Source organism: Mobula birostris, chromosome 3, assembly GCF_030028105.1.
Source record: "Mobula birostris isolate sMobBir1 chromosome 3, sMobBir1.hap1, whole genome shotgun sequence".
NCBI lineage: Eukaryota > Metazoa > Chordata > Chondrichthyes > Myliobatiformes > Myliobatidae > Mobula > Mobula birostris.
Window position 1 is genome coordinate 141,071,380 of NC_092372.1, and position 18,768 is coordinate 141,090,147.

The 18,768-nt window shown below is 38.9% G+C and overlaps 1 protein-coding gene across 1 annotated transcript in view; it reads left to right on the forward strand.

Annotated features, from left to right (window-relative positions):
- Nucleotides 1–18,768, forward strand: part of vwde (von Willebrand factor D and EGF domains) — a 241,087-nt gene that overhangs the window by 78,650 nt on the left and 143,669 nt on the right. Inside the window, exons 4-8 of the mRNA XM_072251981.1 lie at nucleotides 2,490–2,558; nucleotides 5,674–5,906; nucleotides 8,486–8,575; nucleotides 12,297–12,441; nucleotides 16,167–16,390. Coding sequence (XP_072108082.1) covers nucleotides 2,490–2,558; nucleotides 5,674–5,906; nucleotides 8,486–8,575; nucleotides 12,297–12,441; nucleotides 16,167–16,390 — 761 coding nt within the window. The remainder of the gene's footprint in view (nucleotides 1–2,489; nucleotides 2,559–5,673; nucleotides 5,907–8,485; nucleotides 8,576–12,296; nucleotides 12,442–16,166; nucleotides 16,391–18,768) is intronic.

An 18,768-nucleotide genomic window follows, 5' to 3' on the forward strand; every position in this document is an offset into this window, starting at 1 on the left:
AGACCAACATCTCAAGTTCAGGTTTAATTATCATGCAACCACACATGAATTCAGCCAAATGTAACACATTCTTCCAAAGTGAAGGTGCAAAAAACATTACCAACAATACATAACACACTGAATATAGCACATAGCACAGATGGCTATGATTTCAGAAAAAAAAACATAGCCTGATAAAAAAAATATATAGCCCAAGTCCATGAGTGGCATGACTGTTGACCGATGTTAACTTGTCCTGGTCCAGCTTGTTCTTCCATCGAGTGAGCACTGGAGGGAAACTCCACCGGGAGGGGCCAGTCCCCAACCCAGAACAGATTCCAGCATGCCCACGGAGTCCTCTTCCACATGGCCTCAGCGCCTCCTCTCCTGGCGACTGCAGCAGGTGACCCTGAGGTGAGGGCCTGGTCCTTGCCTCAACTAAGGCAATGCAGCACCCCCACCTTCGGTCTCACCAGTGAACCAGACATGCAGTATTCTATGTTGCCAATATCCAGCAGGATCTTATGATCACAATAAAAACCTTCAAGACAATCACTCACACACCTTTATTTGGCCCACACATCATCCAATGATACACAAGTCCTTGCGACGTCATTGGTAATTTAAACCTTTCAGCACCTAAAGGAGACTTAAGAGATTCTCCTAGATGCTGGAAATCTTGAGCAACACACAAGGCTGGAGGAAGTCAGAGGGCTAGGCAACATCTATGAAGACTGATAAATAATTGATGTTGCTGGCGAAACCCTTCACCAGTACCCAAAGGAGACTGACAGTACACAAATGTGAAATGCCATGAAGAGGAGAGACAAAAAGAAATATTGGATAGATCAGCCTATGGAACCTTCTCATCAGAACTTCAGGGCATGACATATTTCCAGCTTTTCTGTGAAATATCTTGAAGTCTAGGGTATAAATTGTTTATCTGGATAGTGATCAACTTTATGCAAAACATTTGTGCCAATTATTGTTTTAGTGTAGCAGTGACAAATATCTTATTTGAAAAATGTTGATAATATACTGTGCTCCATGGCTACTCTGACTATGTAAAGCAAAGTGAATGTGCATGAACATGGGAATGCTGAAACAAACAGTATTAGTCTGTGCAAACACAAACAAAGGTTATTTTTACTTCAGCAAACATTCAGACAAGATATTGCACTTAGGATGAATAGAATACATTTAGCTAAGATGAAGTGAATTGAATGAGAAAAATAAGTCCTATTTTTATATTTTAACAGCTCTAAGCATTGAACTAATCTGGGACAAGGAGCTGGCATGAATGCAAAATTCACATCTGCTGCAAATTTGAGTTTGAGTATTTTAATTTCCTTCCCTTATTTAAATATGTAAACATTTTGTTGTTGACTTAAAACAAAATTGTGCAGGCACTTCCACCAAGGTATATTGTCAGTCTGGATATTTCTCTCAGCATTTCCAGTGCACGCTTTACCATAGTAGAAAAATTCCCATTTGGTCATTCTCTAGTTGCACTAAATTCAGTTAGGACTGAGGCCCAAGATTAAACGTGTACCATGCTGTCATTCTCTTTAATGCTGGGCTTGGGTAAACAATCACAGGCTTAGTCAGGCCTGGCTATATGGGGGAGATGGAGATTACCTTTGGATCAGGTGCTTGACAGCAATGGCAGAGCTCTGATACTGTTGCATGTGGAAGGAAGAGCCAGAGACATTACCTTTGGCCAACAGGGAATTAATCCAAGATTGTGCTCTGCTGGGGCGTGCCTGTCAGGAGGGAAGGAATCCAAGCTTTTTTTGTGGGCAAGAGTGGTGGAAAAGCTCATCCCCATTATTTTTGAATTAATTTTTGTTAAGACTTGATAAGTGACTCTCTCCTCTGAAGGACATTAGTGAAACTGTGTTTTAGGGCAATCTGTTAGATTGATGTTCACTTTTGAGATGATCACTTGTTATTTCAGATTTGGTTACTTTTGAAATTTAAATTTGTAGGGTGCCGCTGTGGCAGTTGATTAGAATTACTAATTATCTGGAGCCCTGAACTCACAATGCGACTACAAAGCTACCATTCCTGAAATATAGGAATTGAAAGGCAAGTGAACAGTATTCCAAGAAACAAATTATGAATCTCAACAGATATAAAGAAATCCAGCACTAACTGCTGCATTATCTGGGAAAATAATTCACCAGATTCAACTTCATGTCTAATCTCTGCAGGAGGAAAATTGGATTTACTATTTACTTGGATAAGATTAATCAAACTGGCATTAGCGACTGTAAACATCGATTTGTCATTCTTAGACCTGAAAGACAAGTAGGTAGCTACAAATTCCCTCATCAAGTTATGCTGAACACAATGAAAGAAGTGTCATTAGGTTGAAGAGCCAGAAGAGCTTTGTCATTCTGACAACTGAGTATAAGATGAGGAGCAAAAACAGTAAGAATTAATAAGGATAATGACTTAATTAATTTAGTGGAAGTGATCTCACTGATGTTCATTTAATTCTGTCCTAGTCCTGTCTGATACAGAAGATAAACACAAATGTGGTCCAGAGGGGATGGAAATTGGAAATGCTTGCAGAGGTAAAGGTCCATTTTATTCATATTATTGCATTCTGTTTTTTTTTCATTCATAATTTCATCCTGGTTTCTGTCAGAGTTTATTCTAGTTATGTAAATTACTCAAGAGACAGTGCGTGAATATTAACATCTGTCATCCATCATTTACTGCACCTAGGCTCACACGTCCACACTGAGCAGTTAATCCCAACTACTGGCACTTGGCTTCTGTGCTCAGGTGATTTAAGTGCTTGACCGGACACTACTTAAATACAACACACACAAAATGCTTCAGAAGCTCAACAAGTCAGGCAGCATCTATGAAGGGGAATAAATGATGAATGGAGAATGGGAGAAGAGAAGGGGGTCAAGGGAGAAATAACCAGAAGAGATGTTCATGCCATGAAGTTGGAGGCTACCCAGATGGAATATGAGGTGTTGCTCCTCCAACCTGAGCATGGCTTTGTTGTGGCAGTATAGGAAAGCATGGGCCAACGTATGGGAACGGGAAGTTGAATTAAAATGGATGGTCACCAGGAAATCCTACTTCTTGTGGCAAATGGGGTGAGGGTGCTCAATGAACCCACAATCTATGTTGAGTCTCACCAGTGCAGAGGAAGCCAAACTGGGAGCACTAGATGAAGTGTCACCTTACCTAGAAGGAGTGTTTGGGACCCTGAATGATGATGAGGGAGGAGGTGTAGGGGAAGTTCTAGCACTTGTCCCACTCCTTACATGCTGTCCTTGACTTTGCTTCCACCACTGTGTCTGGCAATGCATTCCAGATAACCTCACCATTTTCTGAAAAGTAGGAAAAAGGTCCCCCTCAAATCCCTTCGAAATCTCTTGCCCCTTGTCCTATGTTGATGTCAGCCAGATTTGTTCACCTCTGAGAGAGTGGACTGCTGAAAACATTTATCCTTATCTATATCCCTGATACTTGGTAATGCCCTAGTTAAGAATTTTACTGCTCTGCAGTGGGTATTTCATTTTAGCAATTCTGTAAGAGCTGTCTGTTCTGCTTCCAGCCTGTTTGGATTTGAGCTGAGATAGATGCTTCGTTGTTCAACTTAGGAATGTGGTGTCAGCCAGTTAGGATGGTGGAATTGGGAGAAGGTTCTAGAGAATGCTGGGTGGAGAGGTTTTGTGAGGGATGCTGGTGTGGATCAAGGTCTTTTTCGGAAGGAACTTGAAGAAGACAGGAGGGAAGATAGCTGAGGAAGCTGTTCCTGTTGCACAAGGTGCTTTGTGCAGATGAACGGCTTTGAGGAGGAAGGACCAATACTCCTGTGGGAGAGCCATTTGTTTGAGATGGATTTCAAGCGACATTCGGAGGTGGCGTGTGCTTTCACAGAGAGCAGGGGCCCAGTGCATGAGTTACAGACAAGCTGAAGATGAGCTCCAACTTGTGTGCACATTTGACTGTTTAATTATAATGGATACTTTTAGTTTTTTTCGTTCTTTTCTTTAATAACTCTTTGCTTAAGTTAACATTCATAATTGTCCTTTCTTTTTAATTGTATGCAGTATATGATCTGTTATTTCTTGCTGACGGGCGATCGCAGGGGGGCAGTAATTCATACAGCATTCACACAAACCAGTGTTTGGGTGGGCGAGACGTCCCAACCCCATGGACTTGGCGGGACCAAGGTGTATACACCCTAAACGTAGGAAGTCTGGGAAAGGTGGGTTTCTTGTCGCGGAGTCCAGAGGGGCTAGTGAGCCACATTTGCAGAGACGCCCGGTAAAGAGAGGTTTCAGTACCTTAATCATGTCTCACCTTAACTTTTCCACTCCAGGGAAAGCAGATCTAGCCCCTGCTGTTTCTCCTGATGACTGAAACTCTCCAGCCCAGGCGACATTCTTCTGAATCTCCTCTGCACCTTGTGCAGTAGTATCATATCTTCCTTACACTGGTGACCAGAAATGCACACAGTATTCCATTGGTATATTCTCACCAATATTTCATGAAACTGGAGGTTAATCTCCCAGACTAATGAAAGCCTGTATCTGATAAGTCACGTACCACTGCTGCCACACTTAAGGATCTTGGGACTTACATACTAATGTCCCTCAGCTCCTCAATACTCCTTGCATGACCTAGCCTTGTTAGTTGTCCCAAATCTCATTGCCATGAAAACTCCACCTGCCATTACTTAGCCCATTTTACAAAGATATTGTCATCACCCTGTAACCTAAGACTGCCCTCCACATCATCAACAACTCCATCAATATTTCTGTCATCTGTGAACTTACTGATTATGCATCCTACATCCATTTCCAAGTCATTTCTGAATACTACAAACAGTGAGGTCTCAACACTGATTCCTGTGGAGCACGACAGCCGAGGCATTCAACACATAAACAGTCCTCTGTTTTAATTCTTCGTCTCTTTTAACCAATCCAGTTTTACATCCCATTTGCACTGATTCGTATGAGCTTTAACCTTTTGGTCCAGGGTCCTTTGTGGTATCTGGTTGAAGGCTGTATTGAAATCTTGGTAAACGACATCTACTCCATTGGAACTTTTCAGATTTTTGAGGCTTTTGCCAAATGCGAAGATGTTGTTAAAGTTACTAATATTACATGCAATATTTTATTAGAGCCTGAACATTTAACTTGTGATCTTACATAGTAAAACTATGTTTTTGTTAATATATATTTTGCACTAGACCCAGCACTCCTAGAATCTTTTAGGCTGTTTTTGTTAATTTCCCTAAGCAAATGAAGATTTAATAGATTATAATTTTGGACTGCTAGTGGTAGCAGTTAAACAAATCAAACTGGCAGGGATGGCCTCGAATACGAGTTCATGGTGTGTACTAGGAGCATTTTCTTGGATCAATAGTCTATGGAACTAAGCAGGGCACAAACCATGTTAGCTTTGTCAGTGTATAGTGAGACTGGTTGATAGTTGTTTTGCTGTATTTGGGATCAACCTAATGAATACAGACCGGGGTAAATGTTAGATTGTGTAAATCCACATGGCTTAGTAATTCATTTTTGATAGAAACTACATCTATAGTACTGTGAAAAATAGCTTACTTTTCGAAGTACTTAATGACAGTTGGTGCACAGTGAATTATTCCGGATCTTTGCCTGTGAACTTTATAACACGGATGTATTTTGTATTTACCAGCTCCACATCCACCAGCTCCAGCTGCTGTTGAAGTTGTGGCTGAGCTCGATAATGATAGTGTTTACCTGAAGTGTTCCTTCGAGAGTCCAGCTGTGAATAGTTCTCTTGGATTTATTATTACATGGTTCCGTCTGTCATCCGATGGAACCAAACAGGAGCTGCGAAAGGAAACAACAGTCCAGACGTTTTCTTTCATTGAATTAGATGGGATACGTCTCAGACTTGGAGACCGGGTATGTTGTCCTATAATATATTTGTACATAAAATCGATCACATTTCAAAACCAATGATGGAAGTTTATGAAATTGAAACACTTTTTTAAAAAAAAGCAAAAACAGTTAAAGGAAAATCATATCTGCAGAAGTTGTTCATGTTGGAATTGCTGGTTCTCAGGAAGGTACGTCACTTTGTAGGACGTGTGAGTGCTCATTCTTCTATAGATATAATTTGGTGCTTGTCCTGCTGCATGCTACTTTAAATGTTGGTAACTTATCATTGAGGGGTACCATCCTATACTTGGCTTTTCAAACTTGTACACAGTGGGGGCCAGCTCACTTTCTTCACGTCTACTGTGGTTCACCACCTTCCCTTTGGCACGTTTACCCTAACACATCAGTCTTCAGTGTTATACTGTGTCTTTTGTTCTGATTTTTGTCTTGCTGCTTCCCCAGTTTTGCCCCTTCATGCAATTGGAACCTATGTTGAAATTCACAACCGAAGTTTGATGCCGGGTCTTGGCATTTCTTAAATCAGTTTGCAATCTCTAGTTGCAGTTACATGGCAAAATTCAGCCTCAATGTATTTACCGAAGGTTTAATGTTTTTTGTTACATGGCTTTATTTAGAAAAGAAATACAAGATCAGATCTCATGTTCAAAATTTGTTTGAAGCTTGACGTGCTGATAGTGATGCTCTAAACAATCTGAATGCTTTGTTAGATGGGAGATGTGTCTGGAATGAGGAAAGGAGGAACAACAATCTTGAAGTGTAAAGAATAATAAAATATAAATCTTTCTGATAATTAAGAAGTTTTCTCTTTCAAGGGTTACAAACTGATGACACAGTTGAATACCTCAATTTCCCTTAATCAATGCTTGCAGATTTGACCCTTTGAAAGCTGACAGTTTGCAAGTGTGGATTGCACAAAATGTGAACTCTTGCATTTCACTTGGCTGTTTTCAATCAGAGAATTTTTTTTATTCCCTTTACATCTTTGGTAGTAAGTGTGAGCATCTAACCCTATTGACATTGAAAAGTAGAATCATTGTTGTACTTGTACACAAATATTTAAAAGCAAAATATGTGGTTTAAACACTGGAGGAGTAAACACATAATGGAGAACTACTGTGTACAATCTCTCATTCAAATAATCTAGTGATTACTAAAATAGTTTGCAGGCATATAACTAAAAAGATGTAAAATGCACGCATTCAGATAAAGCAGAGAATACGAGAGATTGCAAGCCTGAGATACAAATGCAAAGAAAATGTATAGTAAAAATAAGTAGGCAATTACCATTAGCTTTCAATACAGTTTGCAACGTTTTACAAAAAAAAACTCGTTAAAATGCAGAAAGGAAGAAATTGAAAAGAGAAGTCAACATAACACATCAAAATATATGGTGTGCAATGGTATCTCCCATTCCAAATCCTCAATGTACAAATTTGCATACTTTTGCTTGAATACCCGCAAGCAAAATTACATTTCACTTGGCTAACAAAATGCCTTTTTGGAGATGGTCTTTAAGCTCTTAAAATATCAAATGGTTCATGTACAGACCTTTAATGCAGCAACATGTTCCAAGGTGTTCCACTGGTGCATAATCAAACAAAATTGAAGATAGAGCATATGAAGAAAAAATTAATGTAGGCGAATCTGTAGACTGAGGAGGAAGTGGAAGTAGAGCTTCCTTTTAAATAAAGAAACTAAAGTCTATGTGTAGATAAATAGAACCTGCTAAATGTTCTTTGTTAATTAACATTAAATACATGAAGAAATATCTTTAAATGAAAGGAAAGAAAAATAATTAGTTGCCCTATGCTAGTAAATAGCTCTAATAGATAATCATGCTTCTCTTAAAAAAATATGTAAATAAATTTCAGCAGAAGCCCAGCCAGTGCATTTGGCTGCAAGTTTGAAATCATTTCTATCATGAGTGGAAGCTACATCAATATACAGTACTATTCATAAGTGTTGTGCACATATGTATAGCTATGGTGTCTAAGACGGTTTCACAATACTACACTGAACTGCTGCAAAAAAAAAACAAATTTCATGACACATGTGAGTGATGATAAACCTGATTCTGATATGGGTCTCTTTTGTGGGCGGAAAGTGGGTGGGGGGGGCAGGGAGAGGGGGATCATGGTTGGGAAAAGGGAGAGGGAATGGGACACACCAGGGAGACATTCTGTAATGATCAATAAACTAATTGTTTGGAATCAAATGAACTTGCCTGGTGTCTCCAGGCTGGGTGTGTCTGCACCTGCGCCACCACCTCCCCCTCCAACCCAGGGCACTCCTTCGCTGCCACCTGTTTCACACCCCTCCCATGGCACTCCACTCTTACCATTCCCAACATCCTTTGCTTCTGCCAGATTTTATAAACTTGCTCTCCGATTTGTGTTTACAAATAACAGTATTGTACTGAAAGTCTTGGGCACGTTTTGTACAGTACTGTGTGTACTGAATTCTGTTGAATGGCTCAGAGCTTCACAGATTGTTGACCAAAGTGATCTCGTTTGTATTTTGAATGTTACTTTTACCTGAGCTATGTTTTTTTATATACCTGTTATATATTTCTGAATTCACAGATATACTGTAGAAGCTCAAGTTTCTATTTGGATCGTCAAGATGATCAAGGACCTTCTGCTGAGAGCAAAGAGTTTTTTGCTGGTATTAAGGTATGAAGTAATTAATAACTAGTCACACCACGTCTTTATTCTCTTAGCTTATCCAATGCAGTTCTGCATAAAAATGTTATCAGTTCTTCAGGCTACTACAAAATAGAAAGATGTGACAGGTTAATAAAATCTCTGAATAGCTTTTATGAAACCTGCAGAGTTATGAAGTAAATATAAAACTCAGTTTTTTCATAAATGTGATGTAGGAACAGAATGACCAATACACAGCTGGCAAAAACAAGCTGAGTCAGTGATAGACGATTCATGTGCAACGGCTTTATATTCAGCTATTGGATATTTCCTTGAACGTTTGCAGGATCTGCAGGGACCTCTTTTATTTCTTGTTAATTCTGGCCTGCACTTACACCCTTTTTAGGATCTTGAGTAATCATTTGTAGAGGTTCATAGTTTAAAAAAAAAAAATTCTCCTTGTGGAAACCTGCAGCAGGCTTTCTACTTTTAATACATCATGGCATCAGGATTGATTTTCTTAAAAAAGCAATATTTCCTTTCCTTTAGCTAGGTTTGCTTGAACAGATTGATCCAAATTGTATATTTTAAAATTGTTATAACAGCAGAAAGATTTAAAAGTATTTCAAGTAAGAAGCATCTCATCTTTCCATATTTCCTTGGACTATTGTTGATTCTACTTGTTTTTGATGGTTGTATATTGGTCAAAGTGAGTTAATATTAGTACGGAGATTATGTCAGTATGCACTTAATGTTAATTGTACAATGGCAGGGAAAGTTGTAAGTTTCAAGAACATATTTTTAAATTTTCTTTCATATTTAGAAAATGGTTACAGTTTTAATTAGTTCGACATGACATTCGGTGCTGAAGAGCCTATTCCTGTGGAGCACTGTTCTATGTCCTTTGTTTTGCAAAATCAGCTGTGGAAAAAATGCAAGGAGCTGCACATTCTATTTGAAGTAAATGCAGTTCTTAGTTACTGCATTTTATTGAGGAAAATACTGATTCCTGTAGATTTTATGTAACATGTACTTCTGGCAGGATTTTTTTGTTTGCAGCATATGTTGCCTCATATGCTTACCATGTTTAACTATAATTTGTGTTTATTGTAGACTGAGTGATCTTGATGCATGTATGTTTGCAACATTTCATTTTATCTCTTAACTGTGAGGATGACAATTTAAAAAAGGAGCAAAGTTTATTTCTGTATGTAATGCTTTTAAGTACTATACTTCATCACAGATTTATAAGCATTTATTCATTTGTTCCACTGAGGCTAGGGGAGAAAAAAAAAACAGAGGACATGGGTTAAGGGTGAAGGGGGAGAAGTTTAAAGGGAACATTGGGGGGGGGGCTTCTTCACACAAAGAGTGGTGGGAGTGTGGAATGAGCTGCCAGATGAAGTGGTAAATGCGGGCTTACTTTTAACATTTAAGAACAACTTGGACAGGTACATGGATGAGAGATGTATGGAGGGATATGGTCCAGGTCAGTGGGACTAGGCAGAAAAATGGTTCGTCAAAGTCAAGAAGGGCCAAAAGGTCTGTTTCTGTGCTGTAATGTTCTATGGTTCTATGGTGCTCTGGAAGTGAAACAACACTACATTCACAAGTCTTACAAAAATGCACATTGCAATCATACAGTATGTATAAAAAGTATTTAACCTCCCCCCCCACCCCCACTTCCCCTTGGATGTTTCATGTTTTATTATTTTAGAACATTGAATCATGGTGGACTTAATTTAGCTTTTTGACACGGATAATCAGAAATGACTCTTTCATGTCACAGTGAAAAAAGCTTTCTACAAAGTGATCTAAATTAACTACAAACGTAAAACACAAAATAATTGATTGCATAATTATTCACCCCCTTTAATATGACACACTAAATTATCATTGGTGCAGTCAATTGGTTTCAGAAGTCACTTAATTAGTTAAATAGAGGTTACCATGTTCAGTCAAGGTGTTTCAATTGATTGCAATAAAAATACACCTGTAGCTGGAAGATCCAACTGCTGGTGAGTCCATATCCTGGCAAAAACTACACGATGAAGTCAAAAGAACACTCCAAATGACTCTGCGGAAACGTTATTGGAAAGCACAAGTCAGGAGATGGATGCAAAACAATATCCAAGTGACTGAATATCCCTTGGAGTACAGTTGAGTCAGTCGTCAGTAAATGGGGGAACAAATGGCATAGCTGTAGATCTGCCTAGAGTAGGCTGTCTTCAAAATCCTAGTGACCATGCAAGAAGGGGACGAGTGAGGGAGGCCACCAAGAGATCTATGACAACTCTGGAGGAGTTACAAGTTTCAGTGGCTGAGATGAGAGAGACTGCACATATAACTGTTGTTTGGGTGCTTCATCAGCCACAACTTTATAGGAGAGTGGCAAAAAGAAAGCCACTCACATAAAATCTTAGCTGGAGTTTGTCAGAAGCTACATGGGAGACTTTGAAGTCAACTGGAAGAAGGTTCTATGGTCTGATGAAACCAAAATTGAGCTTTTTGGCCGTCAGACTAAGTGCACATCATTAAAAACACACCATTACTTCCATCAAGCATAGTGGTGGCTATATCACACTGTAGGGATGCTTCACTGAAGCAGGCCTGGAAGGCTTGCAAAGGAAGAGGATAAAATGAATGCAGAAAAATATAGGGAAATCCTGGAGGAAAACCTGATGCAGGCTGCAAAAGAACCACAACTGGGGAGAATATTTGTTTTCCAGCAAGCCAATGACCCATAGCATAAAGCCAAATCTACACAGGCATGGCTTTAAAAACAACAAAGTTACTGTCTGAGAGTGGCCTAGTCAGAGTACAGACCTTAATCCAATTGGGAATTTGTGGCTGAACTTGAAAAGGGCTGTTCACTCCTGATCCCCATGAAATCTGACAGAGCTTGAGCAATTTTGTAAAGGAGAATGGGGAAAAATTGCAATGTCCAGATATGCAAAGCTGATAGAGACCTATCCACACAGACTCAAGGATGTATTTGCTGCCGAAGGTGCATCTACTGAATACTGACTTGAAGAGGATGTATACTTATACAATCAATTATTTTGTGTTTATATTTGTAATTAATTTAGATCACTTTGTAGAGATCTGTTTTCACTTTGACACAAGAGTCTTTTTCTGTTGATCTGTATCAAAAAAGCCAAATTAAATCCACCGTGATTCAATGTTGTAAAACAATAAAATAGAAAAACTTTCAAGGGGGGTGTATACTTTTATAGGCACTGTAAGTCTTGAAGATCAGTCTTGTTTGAGAGAAGTGCACCCACCAGTTTTCATTGAGCTCATTTAAAAAAAAAAAAAATTGGACCAACTCTTGTTTTGGAAAATGCCTTCAGTCTCCAGATATCTTGGTGGTATTGATGTTGTAGAATGTCAGTAATTTCATAGTTGCTCCTTGTAAATGGCAATCTCATGACTTTAGTATATCTGTATGTGGTTTGGTTTATACCCGTTTTTAATGCATGGATGTGTTCTTAAATACATATCTTTTACTTTCTTTTCCAAATAATGCCCCAACTTTTTTGGCATGATCATTAATGAAGTAGTATTCTTTGGTAGTATGAAGGACTGAACCTAAAAGATTTGAATCACAGTGAGCGGTATATTTGTAGCCCTTGGGATGTATAGATTAAACCTTAATTTCAAGCAGACACCAGCTTCAAAGAATTGCTTACAAAAACATTGCTTTTCAGTGATTTAGTTACTGTGTGCTTGATGTGGTTTGGTTTGCCAGATTCACCCCGAGTCTTTAACTATAGCAGAGGATGGCAAGCAACATAGGCTGGTGTTTGAGAGCACTATCCCGATCCCTTGCACAGAGTTCAGTCAGGCTGAAGATGAGTGCAAACTCACCATTTTGTTTAACACAGTTAATCAAGGTAAGCAAGTTTAATTGCTTCATGTTTCCCATTTCAATATTTTTATAATGTCATGGTTGGACCTTTATATTTCATACATTGACTTGTGTCTTCCAAACTGGGTTAAAATCATCTCTGATGGATTTGTGACCAAATTGGTATTTAATAATTCAGAGATGTTGTCTGAAGGGAGCTTGTGGCGAACAAAAGTATACATGTTAGGGTTAATGATTCCACTGCCAAACTAGTTTTGCACTTTAAAAATTCTTTCACAAATCTTTGGCAGCAACAGTCAGGAAGGTGATTGGATCAGTGGTGTTTAAAGTCATTTTCTGCTTTGGTCAACTTGACTTATTTGTTTTAGAGTGCTGGTGGCATTTTGGCTTATTTGTGTAAGACATGCTTTATTTTGTTAATTCACTTATGCTGTTGGGTATTTTATTTTCTCAAAATGCAATGTGTTCCTTTAATTACATTATACAATTGTGTTTTCTTTTGCTGTGTTTAAAATTATAATTCTTTTGATTAAGTTAGGCTTGTTATAATAGCCAATAGGATTTGTCTTGTTAATGAGTAAGATGCCCAGGAATATTCTAGATGGATTGGGGTGTTGGTGGGGTGGGAGGTGGTTGGGAGAGGGCTAGCCTGTTTCTAGAGGGGGTGCCAGAGTTTTGGGGAAGGAGGAGAAAGAAAATAGAAATGGACGACAATTGTAGCAGAAGAACATGAACACATTTGGAAGGACAGAAACTGCTTTCAGAAAATCATCTTGCAGATAATGGTCTCAAAGAGAATGTACAGATAACTTTTAATTAGATACTTATCACACGATGTAGAGAGAGTTCGAGATGCCTTGTACTTGGAGATTTATTGGATATTTATTTATGTTTTGCTTGGCCTGTGTTCTCAGACAGAATTGTTCAGTACCATGAGTAAACAAAGTGAAGCAAACCGGATTGGTTACACAACAATGAGCTCCAATGATTATGTGTACACTATAGACTAATTAATATATGTGCAAAGGGCCCTTTTATTGTGTTTGTTATAGGTCAAAATATTTTGTCAATACAACTTTAATCTAAGCTTCTACTGGTATGAGCTAAATTATTGCTTCCTGGCAAACAGTACATTTGCATGAGTTTGTCAGTGTTCAGAAAAGTGATTGCCTTATTTTCTCTTAAAGGAACAGTCAAACTTTTATTTGTTTACTGAATCATATTTACTCTAGATATGTTTAATTATTGGAAATGGCTTTCTCATGATTGTTCCCCGTGCATTGTAGAGTTATGTTGCTGTTCATTTGGATTCACAGTAATAGCTAACTCATCACAAACCTACAGTGAGGGGATCACATTTGGTAATTTGTGGCTGTTCAAGCGGTACTCAAGGAATGGGGATACTAAACAGACTCTGTGCAATGTCTTGCAACTTCAGTTTGTTAATGGAGCTGAAGGAGGAAGAAGTATAGGAAAATTATAGTGCAGAAACTCACTCATGCTTGAAGAAGGGGATATAGGATATTTCAACTTTGGGTAATTTCTCACCCCCCCCCCCCCTTTCCATTCCTCATTCTGGATATGTTCTCACCACGTATCTTCTCCTCACTAGCCTATCACTTTTCCACTGGTTCCCTTCCTCCTTCCCTTTCTTCCATGATCCACTGCCCTCTCCTATTAGATTCCTTCATCTTCATCCGTTTAACATTTCCACCTATCCTCTCACTTCAACCCCACTCCCCCACCCGGCTACATTCCTCCTCACCTATTCACACCTAAAACCTGCCAGGTTGTAATCCTTCCTCTCCCCCTCCCCACCTTATTCTGCCTTCTGTTCACCCCCAAATTTGGTCAATTAATTTGTCTACTTTAAAAAAAAATTACATAATTTCATAAAAGTGATATTAATGACCCACAGTGGATGTTATCTCAGTCAATTGTTTCGTAGGTCAGCATCTTGTGTTTTCTTTGGAGTTTCAAATGCCTGTTGCTCAATGATGGAATATGGTAATGTGGGGTTAGTTGTATTATTTGTTTCTACAAAGTGCTACTCCAAAGGCTATGGCTATGAGCTATGTTATTGTAGATCAATCTTAAAAAGCACTTGAAAATTGTGGTGATTGGCTTCCTTACGCCCTCATCTTCAAGGCCTTGGACACATACTATAGGACATCATTGACAGAGTAATGTGATCCAATTGGCTGCTTGATATCAAAGCCCAGGCACTCAGAGGCAGAGTGTGATCAGAAGAGTAGTTTGTGCATCTCTCCTAATGTAACTCCCGTTTGGATGAGGTTGTGCTTCAGCCAAGAATAGAATAGGATATGATGTGACAATGTGGAAATCCTTTCCGTTGTGCCAGACCAGCCAGCAGAAGATCACCAAAATTGCAATGGCAGTATCTGAAATTTCCAAAATGCTGCATAACTGAAGGTATGGCTGTAGTGTGAGTTGAGTTGAGCACAGAGTGGTTCACTATTGGTTACATGTCCACCAAGCTGGAGCAAATTTCCTTTATGCTTTGTAGTTTTGCAAGGCTCACCAGGAGAGACCTGTATTTGCAGAGAAGTTGGTAGTACACAGCAATTAATTTCACGTAGCCTTGGCCCTTTGAAAGTGATATAGTGCAGATTTGACCTGAAAAACCCAAAAGCCTTGCCATTGTTTCTGTGTGCAGGTATACATTGAATCACCCAGGTTACAACTCTCTAATCTTCTAAACTACACCAGGCCCAGCCATCACTTCTGTTGGCATTTTGGCTTAACATTGGCTCTGCAATCTAGTCTTTCAAGTTAATCAGTAATAAACTGCCAAGGCACTGCATCGGAACCATAATGTGTCAGTATACAGTGGATTCCAGTTAATTGGGACACACTGAGACCAGTCCATCTTGGCCCAGTTAAGCGGCTGCCCCAATTAGTTGAAGTTTCATGGAAATAGTTATAAAGGTTTAATAAATACAACATATCGTTTCACTGAGTAACAAAGTATGTACCTAAATGAAGTGCAGAATAAATTAAAGCACTGTGAAAACTACTACAGTACTATAAAATAGTGTATTTGTTCCCAATTTTTATTGTGGAGGAATTCACCCAGGAGCCTATACACTGCTGTGTTCTTTTCAATGACTGTGAATGATCAAAATCAGCACACCTAGTCCAAATAATGGATTCCCTTCATACAATGCTATGAATAAATGCATCATCCAAGTCTTCATTTTTATTATAATATGAGATGATTGTCACTAGCTTCATGTGTTCTTATCTTGTTGAAGTAGTAAAATTGTTTCATTTTCACTCTTGGCTGCTTCTGGTATCTCCAAACCTGAATGTTTAGAACGGCAGTGAGCAAAGCAGTTTTAAATTGTCTCACAGCTTACTTCTCGCCAACTATCAGTGACAAAAACCAATGTTTTTTGAACACAAGTGCACGCAACTGTTGATATTTAGAAAGTTTACTCAAAGCACAGAGTAGTGTTTAACAGCCACACAAGTATACGCAACTGACGCTAGCAAGAAACCATTCGGAAATGGTCTTCTGGCTCAATTAAGTGGCATAGTGTTCCATATATGAAAGGGATCCTGGCTGATTTCTCAATTAGTTTTTGCTCTTTTAAGAGTTGTCCCAAATAAGCAGTTGTCCTGATTAACCAATTAACTGGAAGTCACTGTATCTGCAATTTGATTTTCAGTCGTAATGAGTTATATGTGACGGTCACTAATATTTCATCATTATTCCATTCTATCTAGATTCAACAAATGCAGAATATTCTGGCACAAATCTTGCCCTTTCCTCATGTCATGTGGACCTACACCAAGTGCCTTGCAATCGAGGCATATGCTCCCGATCGTCTGTTTACTATACAGCAGTAACTGACTTTGCAAAGGATGGTGACAGAGTAACTGAAGTTCTCTCATTGCCTATTGCCACTGAAAACATCCTCTGGAATAACTACACCCCAGAACCAGTTCAGGTTGTACAACCTCTTTACCAACTGTATTTTCAGCTTGCATGGGACATGAGAGTAAATTGCACAAGGAGAAGGGTGTGAAGTTCGTGGGGAAAAACCTTACAGCAGTCCACGCTCAATAACTAAATAAATGCAGATTATTTTAATTTTGAGATTATGATAACAATTGAATTTATGTCCCCTGTGTTATTTCTATTACAGTAAAATTGGTTGTAAATGATAAAAGGGAGACTTCTGAGGTACCTAATACAAATTAAATAATAATTTAATTCACTAAAAACTAAATGAAAATAGTTCCCCCCACAAAACAAAAATCCACTGATATTAATGGAAAATAAAATATAGAAAACAATTTGCAAACATTTTGGCTGAATAAATATGGGGAGGAGCTGTCCTTTTTACAAAATTCTTATGCTTACATCCTGTATTTATTTGTCAATTATTGATGACAAAATAAGATCATGGATAGTGCACATGTGGGAATGTTAACGTTAGTAATGATCTGAAAATTCTGACAGAGGACTGGAAGATGAACCAAACAATACAGGCTTCCTTTTTTTAAAAAAAACTATTCCTTGTTTTCTATCCAAAAAATGGAGTGAAAGTTTTGATTTTTTTTTAAAAATAGAAGATCTTTTATCGTAGATTTACAGAGAAAGATGAAACCCATTTCCAGTAAGAAACATAATGGACCGCCAAGCATTCTTTAGCTGAGCTGAACTTGATGTAAAAGTTAATTTCAAAATTGGAGATGGATTTGTTATAAAGAAAATACTGAATGCATTGAAATTTCTGGTTTTATATTTACACTTGATTTAATCTTAACAACTGATTTAATACCAGCATCTAATGTACTGATAACCAAGAAGAATGTGGTGACCTGCGTTAATTACTGTTTACTGGTGGCGTTTAGATGAAGCGGAGTGAAGTGCTTGGAGAGGTTGGTTATGGCGAGAATCAACTCCTGCCTGCCTCAGTTTGACTACTGCATCAAAAAGGTAAACAACAGATAGGATTTCGCTGGCTCTACACTCTGGACAATGTCAGGCTGCGAACCACTACAGCTAGGAGTTCAGTCTGCCCATCCCAACATATAATTAAGCTACAAGACCTGGATATCCGTACCCCTGTCTGAAAGTGGATACTTGACTTCCCAATTGACAGACCTCAATCAATGATGATTGCTGACACATATACATGTATATACATTACAACAGGAAAGATGGCTTCAGAGAATAGCAACTTTTAGTGTGCAGCTCCCAAGGGAATCATCAAATATTTCTTTTCAGAACTATTGTTGAAATCTGTAGCCGCAGACACTGCAGTAAGCAGCATTGTTTCGAGCCGTTTAAAAGTAGATATGGATCTTTAAAATAGGCACATTTGGAACTGCAGACCACATAGGGAATGAATGTCATAACCAGACGATTACTTATTGTGGTACACAGATGTGGCAGTTCTATCTCATTTCTGCTCCCCTGACCGGAAGCATCTGGTGGTCAAGTGTTGTCTATTTCATCTGCCGAAGGAGTTCTCTGCTGTCATCTTGGAAGTAGTGTATACTCCACTTCTGGCTAATGTCAAGCTGGTTCAGGGGAGCTGAGCACCATGGTCAATAGTCACAAGACTGAACACCTCAATGCTCTTCTGATCATTTTGGGGGATTTCAACCAGGTCAGCTTGAAGTCTGACAAACTATCACCAATATATCAGCTGTGGTACCAGAGGAGCTAACAAACTAGATCATCATTATACAACAATCATGAACACTTACCATGTCTTCCCATTCCTGTGCTTTGGCTTTACTTCTCTTCCAGGCATATCGGCAGAGACTGAAAATTACAGCACCAGTGGTGAGGACTATGAAGATTTGGTGAAGGGAGCTGGAATGCTTATAGAATTGGTGAATTTGATCAGATTCAGGGATCCATCTTTGGAACTGAATGAATATACCACAGATGTCACTGACTTCATCAACACCTGCATGGATGTGTGTGCGTCTTCGAGAACGTACTGAACGTATCCGAAACAGACATGGTGGATGAATTAGGAGATTCGCAATCTGCTGAGGGCTGGATCTGTGGTGTTAAAAGCCAACGATCCAGAATCCCACAAGAAGTCCAAGTAACTATGGAAGGCGATTGTGGGGGTGAAAAGACAGTTCCATATGAAGGTAGAGCTTCACATCAGCTGTGGCAATGCTTACATGCCATTAAGCGAAACCTAACAGCATTATTGGCAGTGATGTTTCACTCCTCAGTGAGCTCAACATGGAAAGAGAGAATAAAACTAAACTTGTGTGAGTCTGTACAGTATGTTACGTACCCCGTAACTGGGTTGCCAAACCAGCAGAAATGGATCACTCAGTTGGAGTCTGGATT